At 55.3% G+C, this 13,374-nt stretch overlaps 1 protein-coding gene across 1 annotated transcript in view; it reads left to right on the forward strand.

Moving 5' to 3' along the window:
• Window positions 1–1,328: 1,328 nt before the first annotated feature.
• LOC140375873 (thyroglobulin-like) overlaps window positions 1,329–13,374 on the forward strand; it is a gene marked incomplete at its 5' end in the record, with an annotated part of 53,739 nt that continues 41,693 nt past the window's right edge. The window contains 6 exons of the mRNA XM_072461914.1: window positions 1,329–1,435; window positions 5,600–5,743; window positions 6,286–6,441; window positions 10,911–11,386; window positions 12,657–12,699; window positions 12,754–12,875. Coding sequence (XP_072318015.1) covers window positions 1,329–1,435; window positions 5,600–5,743; window positions 6,286–6,441; window positions 10,911–11,386; window positions 12,657–12,699; window positions 12,754–12,875 — 1,048 coding nt within the window. The remainder of the gene's footprint in view (window positions 1,436–5,599; window positions 5,744–6,285; window positions 6,442–10,910; window positions 11,387–12,656; window positions 12,700–12,753; window positions 12,876–13,374) is intronic.

Genomic DNA, 13,374 nt, shown 5'->3' on the forward strand with positions numbered 1-13,374 from the left:
CCTCCTCCTCTCCTCCTCCTCTCCTCCTGACTCCTCCTCCTCTCCTCCTCCTCTCCTCCTGACTCCTCCTCCTCTCCTCCTCCTCTCCTCCTGACTCCTCCTCCTCTCCTCCTCCTCTCCTCCTGACTCCTCCTCCTCTCCTCCTCCTCTCCTCCTGACTCCTCCTCCTCTCCTCTTCCTCTCCTCCTGACTCCTCCTCCTCTCCTCCTCCTCTCCTCCTGACTCCTCCTGACTCCTCCTCCTGACTCCTCCTGACTCCTCCTCCTCTCCTCCTGACTCCTCCTCCTGACTCCTCCTCCTCTCCTCCTGACTCCTCCTGACTCCTCCTCCTCTCCTCCTGACTCCTCCTCCTCTCCTCCTGACTCCTCCTCCTCTCCTCCTGACTCCTCCTCCTCTCCTCCTCCTCTCCTCCTCTCCTCCTCCTCTCCTCCTGACTCCTCCTCCTCTCCTCCTCCTCTCCTTATGACTCCTCCTCCTCTCCTCCTCCTCTCCTCCTGACTCCTCCTCCTCTCCTCCTCCTCTCCTCCTGACTCCTCCTCCTCTCCTCCTCCTCTCCTCCTGACTCCTCCTCCTCTCCTCCTCCTCTCCTCCTGACTCCTCCTCCTCTCCTCTTCCTCTCCTCCTGACTCCTCCTCCTCTCCTCCGCCTCTCCTCCTGACTCCTCCTCCTGACTCCTCCTCCTCTCCTCCTGACTCCTCCTGACTCCTCCTCCTCTCCTCCTGACTCCTCCTCCTCTCCTCCTGACTCCTCCTCCTCTCCTCCTGACTCCTCCTCCTCTCCTCCTCCTCTCCTGCTCTCCTCCTCCTCTCCTCCTGACTCCTCCTCCTCTCCTCCTCCTCTCCTTATGACTCCTCCTCCTCTCCTCCTCCTCTCCTCCTGACTCCTCCTCCTCTCCTCCTCCTCTCCTCCTGACTCCTCCTCCTCTCCTCCTCCTCTCCTCCTGACTCCTCCTCCTCTCCTCCTCCTCTCCTCCTGACTCCTCCTCCTCTCCTCTTCCTCTCCTCCTGACTCCTCCTCCTCTCCTCCTCCTCTCCTCCTGACTCCTCCTGACTCCTCCTCCTGACTCCTCCTGACTCCTCCTCCTCTCCTCCTGACTCCTCCTCCTGACTCCTCCTCCTCTCCTCCTGACTCCTCCTGACTCCTCCTCCTCTCCTCCTGACTCCTCCTCCTCTCCTCCTGACTCCTCCTCCTCTCCTCCTGACTCCTCCTCCTCTCCTCCTCCTCTCCTCCTCTCCTCCTCCTCTCCTCCTGACTCCTCCTCCTCTCCTCCTCCTCTCCTCCTGACTCCTCCTCCTCTCCTCCTGACTCCTCCTCCTCCTCCTCTGCAGAGAACCTCAGGTGTTTGAAACCTTCTCCAGCTTCAGGAGTTTCTTCCCGGACATTTCCTGGTTCTGTTTCTGCTCCGACCAACGAGGACGAGAGCTTCAGGAGACAGGTCCTCCACCTCCTCCACCTCCTTCACCTCCTCCACCTCCTTCACCTCCTCCACCTCCTTCACCTCCTTCACCTCCTCCACCTCCTCCACCTCCTTCACCTCCTCCACCTCCTTCACCTCCTCCACCTCCTTCACCTCCTTCACCTCCTTCACCTCCTCCACCTCCTTCACCTCCTCCACCTCCTCCACCTCCTCCACCTCCTTCACCTCCTTCACCTCCTCCACCTCCTCCACCTCCTTCACCTCCTCCACCTCCTCCACCTCCTCCACCTCCTCCACCTCCTCCACCTCCTTCACCTCCTCCACCTCCTTCACCTCCTCCACCTCCTCCACCTCCTTCACCTCCTCCACCTCCTTCACCTCCTTCACCTCCTCCACCTCCTTCACCTCCTCCACCTCCTCCACCTCCTCCACCTCGTTCACCTCCTTCACCTCCTCCACCTCCTCCACCTCCTTCACCTCCTCCACCTCCTCCACCTCCTTCACCTCCTCCACCTCCTCCACCTCCTTCACCTCCTCCACCTCCTTCACCTCCTCCACCTCCTCCACCTCCTTCACCTCCTCCACCTCCTTCACCTCCTGCAGGTCACGCGTGATTCATGAGTCACGCGACAATAAGCCCCGCCTCTTTACACTGATAAGCCGCGCCTCTTTACACTGATAAGCCGCGCCTCTTCACACTGATAAGCCCCGCCTCTTCACACTGATAAGCCCCGCCTCTTCACACTGATAAGCCCCGCCTCTTCACACTGATAAGCCCCGCCTCTTTACACTGATAAGCCGCGCCTCTTTACACTGATAAGCCCCGCCTCTTCACACTGATAAGCCCCGCCTCTTTACACTGATAAGCCCCGCCTCTTCACACTGATAAGCCCCGCCTCTTCACACTGATAAGCCCCGCCTCTTTACACTGATAAGCCCCGCCTCTTCACACTGATAAGCCCCGCCTCTTCACACTGATAAGCCCCGCCTCTTCACACGGCTATTGATTATGGCTGTATAGCCTACATGTCTGCGGCTGAGACTAACTTAAAGAAGCTTGATGTGGAGCAAGCCCAGGCCTTGCGCATCTGCTGTAGGGCTTTTAGGACCTCCCCTGTCTCGGCGCTGCAGGTTGAGTTGGGGGAATTGCCGTTACGGCTCCGGAGGCTAGAACTTCTGTTGGCTTACTGGGTGAATGTGCAAGGTCATACGAGCTCTCACCCGGTGAGGGACTTTCTCAGGGTTGATGGGGGGCAGAGTGAGGCTGGCGGTATGATTTTCAGCCAGGTAGGAAATGCGAAGGCGCGGCTTGCGGGGGTTGGTGATCTGCGTGTGAGCCCGTCGGTGGCTTTGTCTGCTATAGCTCCGTGGAAGTTTGTCCCGGCTCCTGTTGATGTTAGCTTGCATGGCAAGCTTAGAGGAGTCGCTGGGAGGGCACCGCAGTTTGCCGTTCAAGCGCTCATCGATAAGCACTCAGGTGATGTGTTTATTTATACCGACGGGTCTAGGGATCCTGAGAGTGGGCGTACTGGCGCCGCTTATTTTGTGCCTGACCTGGGGCTAGCGGTCAAGAAGAGGTTGACAGATCGCCTTTCTGTTTTCACGTCGGAACTTATAGCGATACGGTTGGCGTTGGAATGGGCGGAATCTGCTTTGCAGTGTTGCGGCATTGTGGTGGCCTCTGACAGCCTTTCTGCATTGCAAAGCATTAAATCTGGGAAATCGGATTGCAGACAGGATGTGTTGAATGGCATCTTCTGTCTGATGCTCTCCCTGTCCAAGAAGGATGTGAGGGTTTCCTTCATTTGGGTCCCTGCGCATGTGGGGGTGGATGGTAACGAAATGGCTGATGCACTGGCTAAACGTTCCCTTCGGCGGCCATCAATTGATGTGGCGGTTGAGTTAAGCAAATCTGAAATCAAGCCTGTTATCAAGAGTCATGTGGTCGGCCTTTGGCAGGAATTTTGGAGCCACTGTGTTACTGGACGGCATCTCTATCACATACAGGGTAGTGTGGGTCCTTGCGGGTCTATGGGCAGGAACGCGTGGGAGGAAAGGGCCTTCGCCCGCATGAGGATTGGCCATACTGGACTCAATTGGTCACTGAGTAGGATAGGCAAACCCCCGACCGGTCTGTGTGGTCACTGTCGGGTGCCAGAGACTGTCGAGCATGTGCTGATTTGCTGTGAGGCTTATGATAGGGAAAGGGCCGGGTTGGCCTTGTGGTTTCGGAATAATGGGCGGGAGTTCAATCTGCGGAACGTTCTGGCGATCCAGTCACAGGGTTTGTGTCAGGCTGTGGTTGCTTACTTATGTAGCACAGGGCTGGGTAAACGTTTATAGAGGTGGGGGGTGTTGGAGACTGAGCCGAGGATGAGGAGCAAGAGGATGTTCTAACGCGCTTGGACTTCATGGGCCTAGAAACGCCAAAGTGATGGAAGAAGGACTTCTAAAGGATAAAACGACAAAGACGTCCCATGACCTCATGGGCTTTGTAAAACAACAAAGACGTCCCATTATCTCATGGGCTTTGTACTTCCAAAGCACCGAACGTCAAAGAGGGCGAGGAAGGTGAAGAAGAGTCTCCCTGGAATAAAGCCGGTTGGTCTCTGACACAACAACTATTCTAGTCACAAAAACACATCATGACCTCATGGGCTTTGTAACGCCAAAGCGATGGGAGGAGTACTTTTACGGACTACGACAGAGTCTGAGGACTACGAAACGTCTGAGGAATAAAGTCTGGCGGTAATGCAACACTCGGATGCCAACCGCCATAAAAACAACAACAACAACAACAACAACAACAACAACAACAACAGGTCTCCCTGGAATAAAGCCGGTTGTTGTCTGAAACAACAACAACTATTCTAGTCACAAAAACACATCATGACCTCATGGGCTTTGTACGCCAAAGCAATGGGAGGAGTACTTTTACGGACTACGACAGAGTCTGAGGAATAAGGCGCTGGTACAGCTGGCAGCCCGGTGTAAACGCTCTCTCTTCTTTCTCACACTTATTGTGCTTTATCTCCTATATTTTGTAAATATAGTTAGTATATTTTTTCTATTTTACTGTACGATAGGGACACGCGCTGGAATAGTTTTTAATTCAACTGTTTTTGACTTTTTTCGGCTGGATTTGAGCGTTTTTCGTTGCGTTCGTTGTGTTGTTGTGACGTGAGCTAGCTCCGCCCCCCGCGCCCTCCGGCCGCGCTAAAGTACGGCGTGTCGTCGGTACACGTTTATATACACGTTTATATGAAAGAGGAACTTCACGAACCATCGGGACACGCACTGGAATCGCTTTAAATTAACTTGTTTTGACTTTATTCGGCTGGATTGAGTGTTTTCGTCGTGTCTTGGCTCTGAGTCCCCCGGCCCCGCCCCCCGGCTCCGGCCCCGCCCCCGCCCCCGCCCCCCGGCTCCGGCCCCGCCCCCCGGCTCCGGCCCCGCCCCCCGGCTCCGGCCCCGCCCCCCGGCCGGCGCCGTACCGCGTTTCCACAAAGGAGGAACTCATGAAACTGCGGAGAACAGTCGTCTTACCCGGAGATCGTCACGTTATCCCGGCGCAATACTGACCTAACCTAATACTGATGTGCAATTCTGTCATATGTGCAATTGCTGTTGGAATTCATGTGTAATCTATGTGCTGTCGTGACACATATTCATGTGCAATTACTGTCGGGATCACATGCAATGGTATTTATGTATTTATTTATTTGTCTATGGGAGTTTTTATTTATTTATAGGAGATCTTCTACTGAAAGTGTTTTTCAGACTTCCTATAAGTGATCTGTTCTTCTGGATCTGCCTCTGTATCTTCCTGCGTTGCACCAATGAAATTTCCCCATGTGGGACAATAAAGGAATATCTTATCTTATCTTATCTTATCTTAAAGTCTGGCGGTAATGCAACACTCGGATGCCAACCGCCATAAAACAACAACAACAACAACAACTGATAAGCCCCACCTCTTCACACTGATAAGCCCCGCCTCTTCACACAGATAAGCCCCGCCTCTTCACACTGATAAGCCCCGCCTCTTCACACAGATAAGCCCCGCCTCTTCACACTGATAAGCCCCGCCTCTTCACACAGATAAGCCCCGCCTCTTCACAGTTTATAAGGATCATTTAGCTTTAGAGTTCATGTTCACTTGGTGCTCTACACATGGTCCAGGTCTGGATCTGGTTCTGGACCAGGTCTACGACTCGGCCTTCACTGGACTCAAGTCTGGACGGACTTTCTCTGAGTCCAACATCTACAGAGTCCTGAAGAGGAGACTTCTGGGAGTCCAACTGTCCCTGACCGGGAACTTCAGATGTGAGTCTGCGTTAGTCCTGCTTTAGACCTGGTTTAGTCCTGCTTTAGTCCTGCTTTAGTCCTGCTTTAGTCCTGGTTTAGTCCTGCTTTAGTCCTGCTTTAGTCCTGCTTTAGTCCTGTCTTTAGTCCTGCTTTAGACCTGCTTTAGTCCTGCTTTAGTCCTGCTTTAGACCTGCTTTAGTCCTGCTTTAGTCCTGCTTTAGTCCTGGTTTAGTCCTGCTTTAGTCCTGCTTTAGTCCTGCTTTAGTCCTGTCTTTAGTCCTGCTTTAGACCTGCTTTAGTCCTGCTTTAGTCCTGCTTTAGTCCTGGTTTAGTCCTGCTTTAGTCCTGGTTTAGTCCTTCTTTAGTCCTGGTTTAGTCCTTCTTTAGTCCTGGTTTAGTCCTGCTTTAGTCCTGGTTTAGTCCTGCTTTAGTCCTGGTTTAGTCCTGCTTTTGTCCTGCTTTAGTCCTGCTTTAGTCCTGGTTTAGTCCTTCTTTAGTCCTGCTTTAGTCCTGGTTTAGTCCTGGTTTAGTCCTGCTTTAGTCCTGGTTTATCTCCTCAGGTCCGTCCTCATGTGAGTCTCATGTTGGAGCTTCTTGTGAACCTGACGGTTCCTTCAGTTCCACTCAGTGCCAGCAGGAGGCGCTGTGCTGGTGCGTGGACTCAGACGGTCGAGAGATCCCCGGGACCAGGACGGACCCGAACTCCATCCGCTGTGGTAAGACCCGGTTCAGACCCGGTTCAGACCCGGTTCAGACCCGGTTCAGAGTGTCCCGTTTATCCATCTTCTTTATTTGGGGCCGAGTTGCTGAAACAACAGTGACTTCCCTCACCCCAGACACTTCCTCCGGGGGGTCCTGATGTGTCCCCAGACTGTCCAGGGTCTTTGTCCAGGGTCTTTGTCCAGGACGCCCCACGAGGGACACTCCAGATCTGTGCAAACCCTGGGGCCCCCTGGTGGAGAGTCTAGAGCTAAGACCACTCTGAGGTTCTGAGACCACCCGGTCTGTCCCCGACCGCCACGCCCTGCTGATCCCAGTGACCCCAGTGACCTCAGTGACTCCAGTGACTCCAGTGACCCCAGTGACCTCAGTGAACCCAGTGACCTCAGTGACCCCACTGACCTCAGTGACTCCAGTGACCTCAGTGACCTCAGTGACCCGTGACTCCAGTGACCCCAGTGAACTCAGTGAACCCAGTGACCTCAATGACTCCAGTGACCTCAGTGAACCCAGTGACCTCAATGACTCCAGTGACCTCAGTGACCCCAGTGACCTCAGTGACCTCAGTGACCCCAGTGAACCCAGTGACCCCAGTGACTCCAGTGACCTCAGTGACCCCAGTGAACCCAGTGACCTCAGTGACCTCAATGACCCCAGTGATCTCAGTGACCTCAGTGACCTCAGTGACCCCAGTGAACCCAGTGACCTCAGTGACCCTAGTGAACCTAGTGACCTCAGTGACCCCAGTGACCTCAGTGACCTCAATGACCCCAGTGACCTCAGTGACCTCAGTGACCCCAGTGAACCCAGTGACCTCAGTGACCCCAGTGACCTCAGTGAACCCAGTGACCTCAGTGACCCCAGTGACCTCAGTGACCTCAGTGACTTGGTACCCTCAGTGACCTCAGTGACCTCAGTGAACCCAGTGACCCCAGTGAACCCAGTGACCTCAGTGACCCCAGTGAACCCAGTGACCTCAGTGACCTCAGTGACCCCAGTGACCCCAGTGAACCCAGTGACCTCAGTGACCCCAGTGAACCCAGTGACCTCAGTGACCCCAGTGACCTCAGTGACCTCAGTGACCTCAGTGACCCCAGTGACCCCAGTGAACCCAGTGACCTCAGTGACCCTAGTGAACCTAGTGACCCCAGTGAACCCAGTTACCTCAGTGACCTCAGTGACCCCAGTGAACCCAGTGACCTCAGTGACCCCAGTGAACCCAGTGACCTCAGTGACCCCAGTGACCTCAGTGATCTCAGTGAACCCAGTGACCTCAGTGACCTCAGTGACCCCAGTGACCCCAGTGACCTCAGTGACCCCAGTGAACCCAGTGACCTCAATGACCCCAGTGACCTCAGTGACCTCACTGACCCCAGTGAACCCAGTGACCTCAGTGACCCCAGTGAACCCAGTGACCTCAGTGACCCCAGTGACCTCAGTGACCTCAGTGACCCCAGTGACCTAGTACCCTCAGTGACCCCAGTGAACCCAGTGACCTCAGGGACCCCAGTGACCTCAGTGATCTCAGTGACCTCAGTGACCTCAGTGACCCCAGTGACCCCAGTGACCTCAGTGACCCCAGTGAACCCAGTGACCTCAATGACCTCAGTGACCTAAGTGACCTCAGTGACCCCAGTGAACCCAGTGACCTCAGTTACCCCAGTGACCTCAGTGACCTCAGTGACCCCAGTGACCTAGTACCCTCAGTGACATCAGTGACCCCAGTGACCTCAGTGACCCCAGTGAACCCAGTGACCTAAGGGACCTCAGTGACCCCAGTGAACCCAGTGACCTCAGTGACCTCAGTGACCCCAGTGACCTCAGTGACCTCAGTGGCCTCAGTGAACCCAGTGACCTCAGTGACCTCAGTGACTCCAGTGAACCTAGTGACTTCAGTGACCCCAGTGACCTCAGTGAACCCAGTGACCTCAGTGACCTCAGTGACCCCAGTGACCCCAGTGAACCCAGTGACCTCAGTGACCCCAGTGAACCCAGTGACCTCAGTGACCCCAGTGACCTCAGTGACCTCAGTGACCCCAGTGACCTCAGTGAACCCAGTGACCTCAGTGACCTCAGTGACCCCAGTGACCTCACTGACCCCGGTGAACCCAGTGACCCCAGTGAACCCAGTGACCTCAGTGACCCCAGTGAACCCAGTTACCTCAGTGACCTCAGTGACCCCAGTGAACCCAGTGACCTCAGTGACCCCAGTGAACCCAGTGACCTCAGTGACCCCAGTGACCTCAGTGATCTCAGTGAACCCAGTGACCTCAGTGACCTCAGTGACCCCAGTGACCCCAGTGACCTCAGTGACCCCAGTGAACCCAGTGACCTCAATGACCCCAGTGACCTCAGTGACCTCACTGACCCCAGTGAACCCAGTGACCTCAGTGACCCCAGTGAACCCAGTGACCTCAGTGACCCCAGTGACCTCAGTGACCTCAGTGACCCCAGTGACCTAGTACCCTCAGTGACCCCAGTGAACCCAGTGACCTCAGGGACCCCAGTGACCTCAGTGATCTCAGTGACCTCAGTGACCTCAGTGACCCCAGTGACCCCAGTGACCTCAGTGACCCCAGTGAACCCAGTGACCTCAATGACCTCAGTGACCTCAGTGACCTCAGTGACCCCAGTGAACCCAGTGACCTCAGTGACCCCAGTGACCTCAGTGACCTCAGTGACCCCAGTGACCTAGTACCCTCAGTGACCTCAGTGACATCAGTGACCCCAGTGACCTCAGTGACCCCAGTGAACCCAGTGACCTAAGGGACCTCAGTGACCCCAGTGAACCCAGTGACCTCAGTGACCTCAGTGACTCCAGTGACCCCAGTGACCTCAGTGACCTCAGTGGCCTCAGTGAACCCAGTGACCTCAGTGACCTCAGTGACTCCAGTGAACCCAGTGACTTCAGTGACCCCAGTGACCTCAGTGAACCCAGTGACCTCAGTGACCTCAGTGACCCCAGTGACCCCAGTGACCCCAGTGAACCCAGTGACCTCAGTGACCCCAGTGAACCCAGTGACCTCAGTGACCCCAGTGACCTAGTACCCTCAGTGACCTCAGTGACATCAGTGACCCCAGTGACCTCAGTGACCCCAGTGAACCCAGTGACCTCAGTGATCTCAGTGACCTCAGTGACCTCAGTGACCCCAGTGACCCCAGTGACCTAGTACCCTCAGTGACCTCAGTGACCCCAGTGACCTCAGTGACCTCAGTGGCCTCAGTGAACCCAGTGACCTCAGTGACCTCAGTGACCTCAGTGACTCCAGTGAACCCAGTGACTTCAGTGACCCCAGTGACCTCAGTGAACCCAGTGACCTCAGTGACCTCAGTGACCTCAGTGACCCCAGTGACCCCAGTGACCCCAGTGAACCCAGTGACCTCAGTGACCTCAGTGACCCCAGTGAACCCAGTGAACCCAGTGACCTCAGTGACCCCAGTGACCTCAGTGACCTCAGTGAACCCAGTGACCCCAGTGACCCCAGTGAACCCAGTGACCTCAGTGACCCCAGTGACCTCAGTGACCTCAGTGACCCCAGTGACCCCAGTGACCCCAGTGAACCCAGTGACCTCAGTGACCTCAGTGACCTCAGTGACCCCAGTGACCTCAGTGACCTCAGTGTCCTCAGTGAACCCAGTGACCTCAGTGACCTCAGTGACTCCAGTGAACCCAGTGACTTCAGTGACCCCAGTGACCTCAGTGAACCCAGTGACCTCAGTGACCTCAGTGACCCCAGTGACCCCAGTGACCCCAGTGAACCCAGTGACCTCAGTGACCCCAGTGAACCCAGTGACCTCAGTGACCCCAGTGACCTAAGTGACCTCAGTGACCCCAGTGACCTAGTACCCTCAGTGACCTCAGTGACATCAGTGACCCCAGTGACCTCAGTGACCCCAGTGAACCCAGTGACCTCAGGGACCCCAGTGACCTCAGTGATCTCAGTGACCTCAGTGACCTCAGTGACCCCAGTGACCCCAGTGACCTAGTACCCTCAGTGACCTCAGTGACCCCAGTGACCTCAGTGACCTCAGTGGCCTCAGTGAACCCAGTGACCTCAGTGACCTCAGTGACCTCAGTGAACCCAGTGACCTCAGTGACCTCAGTGACCTCAGTGACTCCAGTGAACCCAGTGACTTCAGTGACCCCAGTGACCTCAGTGAACCCAGTGACCTCAGTGACCTCAGTGACCTCAGTGACCCCAGTGAACCCAGTGACCTCAGTGACCTCAGTGACCCCAGTGAACCCAGTGAACCCAGTGACCTCAGTGACCCCAGTGACCTCAGTGACCTCAGTGACCCCAGTGACCCCAGTGAACCCAGTGACCTCAGTGACCCCAGTGACCTCAGTGACCTCAGTGACCCCAGTGACCCCAGTGACCCCAGTGAACCCAGTGACCTCAGTGACCCCAGTGACCCCAGTGACCTCAGTGACCCCAGTGACTCTGATTAGACTTTTCTTTTGCAGGTTCTGGTTCTTCTTGCGTGTCCAAGCGTCGCTCTGTTCTCCTCAGACTCTTCTCTCCTTCTTCTTCTCTCCCTGGTCCTCCTCCTCCTCCTCCTCCCTCCTCCTTCTGCTCCTCTCTGCTCAGGACCCTCTCAGACCTGGTCCTGGTCCAGACTGACCCTCGGACCCTGCTGAGTCCTCTGGTCCAGGTCTTGGACGGTCTGTTTGAGTCTGTGAACCTGGCGCTAAAGGCTCTCGCTCGTTCTTCTGCTCCACGTTTCCTGGAGAACCTTTTTGGAGGAAAGTTCCTGAAGATGGCGGCAGAGGGGAACTTCACTGGGTCAATCGGAACCAGAACCCTGGACCGGCTCAAATCTGAGTATGGGACCCACCGAGAACTGGTCCTCATCCTGGTCCAAGTCCTGGAGGATCCTGGGTTTCTGTCACTGCTGAAGAACTCTCTGAAGGAACTGGATCGAGGACAATCTGTGAAGGAGGTGAGACTGACCTCTGGCTCTGGACCTGGTCTGGACCTGGTCTGGACCTGGTCTGGACCTGCCTCAGTGTTAGCTCAGTGTTAGCTCAGCGTTAGCTCATCGTTAGCTCAGCGTTAGCTCAGCGTTAGCTCAGCGTTAGCTCAGTGTTAGCTCAGCATTAGCTCAGCGTTAGCTCAGCGTTAGCTCATTGTTAGCTCAGCGTTAGCTCAGCGTTAGCTCATTGTTAGTTCAGCGTTAGCTCAGCGTTAGCTCAGCGTTAGCTCATTGTTAGTTCAGCGTTAGCTCAGTGTTAGCTCAGCGTTAGCTCATCGTTAGCTCAGCGTTAGCTCAGCGTTAGCTCAGTGTTAGCTCAGCGTTAGCTCAGCGTTAGCTCAGCGTTAGCTCAGCGTTAGCTCAGTGTTAGCTCAGCATTAGCTCAGCGTTAGCTCAGCGTTAGCTCAGCGTTAGCTCATTGTTAGCTCAGCGTTAGCTCAGCGTTAGCTCATTGTTAGTTCAGCGTTAGCTCATTGTTAGCTCAGCGTTAGCTCATTGTTAGTTCAGCGTTAGCTCAGCGTTAGCTCAGCGTTAGCTCATTGTTAGCTCAGCGTTAGCTCATCGTTAGCTCAGCGTTAGCTCAGCGTTAGCTCAGTGTTAGCTCAGTGTTAGCTCAGCGTTAGCTCAGCGTTAGCTCATCGTTAGCTCAGCGTTAGCTCAGCGTTAGCTCAGCGTTAGCTCAGCATTAGCTCAGCGTTAGCTCAGCGTTAGCTCAGCGTTAGCTCATTGTTAGCTCAGCGTTAGCTCAGCGTTAGCTCATTGTTAGTTCAGCGTTAGCTCAGCGTTAGCTCAGCGTTAGCTCATTGTTAGTTCAGCGTTAGCTCAGCGTTAGCTCAGCGTTAGCTCATTGTTAGCTCAGCGTTAGCTCAGCGTTAGCTCAGCGTTAGCTCATTGTTAGCTCAGCGTTAGCCCAGTGTTAGCTCAGCGTTAGCTCAGTGTTAGCCCAGTGTTAGCTCAGCGTTAGCTCAGTGTTAGCTCAGTGTTAGCCCAGTGTTAGCTCAGCGTTAGCTCAGTGTTAGCTCAGTGTTAGCCCAGTGTTAGCTCAGCGTTAGCTCAGCGTTAGCCCAGTGTTAGCTCAGCGTTAGCTCAGTGTTAGCTAAGTGTTAGCCCAGTGTTAGCTCAGCGTTAGCTCAGTGTTAGCTCAGTGTTAGCCCAGTGTTAGCTCAGCGTTAGCTCAGGATTGTTAATTATCATAAACTTCTATTTGATTCATTTCCTCTTTTTGACTCTGGTTCAGGCTCTGGCTCCTCTGTTCTTCTCCTGCTCCAGTTCAGGACCAGGTTCAGGACCAGGTTCAGGACCAGGTTCAGGACCAGGTTCAGGACCAGGTTCAGGACCAGGTTCAGGACCAGGACTGGTCCAGGTCTTTGTCCCTCGCTGCAGTTCATCCGGTGACTTTGCTCTGGTCCAGTGTTTGGGGGACGAGTGCTGGTGCTCGGAGCCCGACGGACGAGAGGTGCGTTTGACCCGGCCTCCTGCTGGTGCCAGAGTCAGGACTAAACATGGACCGGCCTCCTGCTGGTGCCAGAGTCAGGACTAAACATGGGCCGGCCTCCTGCTGGTGCCAGAGTCAGGACTAAACATGGACCGGCCTCCTGCTGGTGCCAGAGTCAGGACTAAACATGGACCAGCCTCCTGCTGGTGCCAGAGTCAGGACTAAACATGGACCGGCCTCCTGCTGGTGCCAGAGTCAGGACTAAACATGGGCCGGCCTCCTGCTGGTGCCAGAGTCAGGACTAAACATGGACCGGCCTCCTGCTGGTGCCAGAGTCAGGACTAAACATGGGCCGGCCTCCTGCTGGTGCCAGAGTCAGGACTAAACATGGAGCGGCCTCCTGCTGGTGCCAGAGTCAGGACTAAACATGGACCGGCCTCCTGCTGGTGCCAGAGTCAGGACTAAACATGGGCCGGCCTCCTGCTGGTGCCAGAGTCAGGACTAAACATGGAGCGGCCTC

Source organism: Eucyclogobius newberryi, unplaced genomic scaffold (assembly GCF_026437365.1).
Source record: "Eucyclogobius newberryi isolate DKJ021-1_F unplaced genomic scaffold, fEucNew1.0.hap1 SCAF_337, whole genome shotgun sequence".
NCBI lineage: Eukaryota > Metazoa > Chordata > Actinopteri > Gobiiformes > Gobiidae > Eucyclogobius > Eucyclogobius newberryi.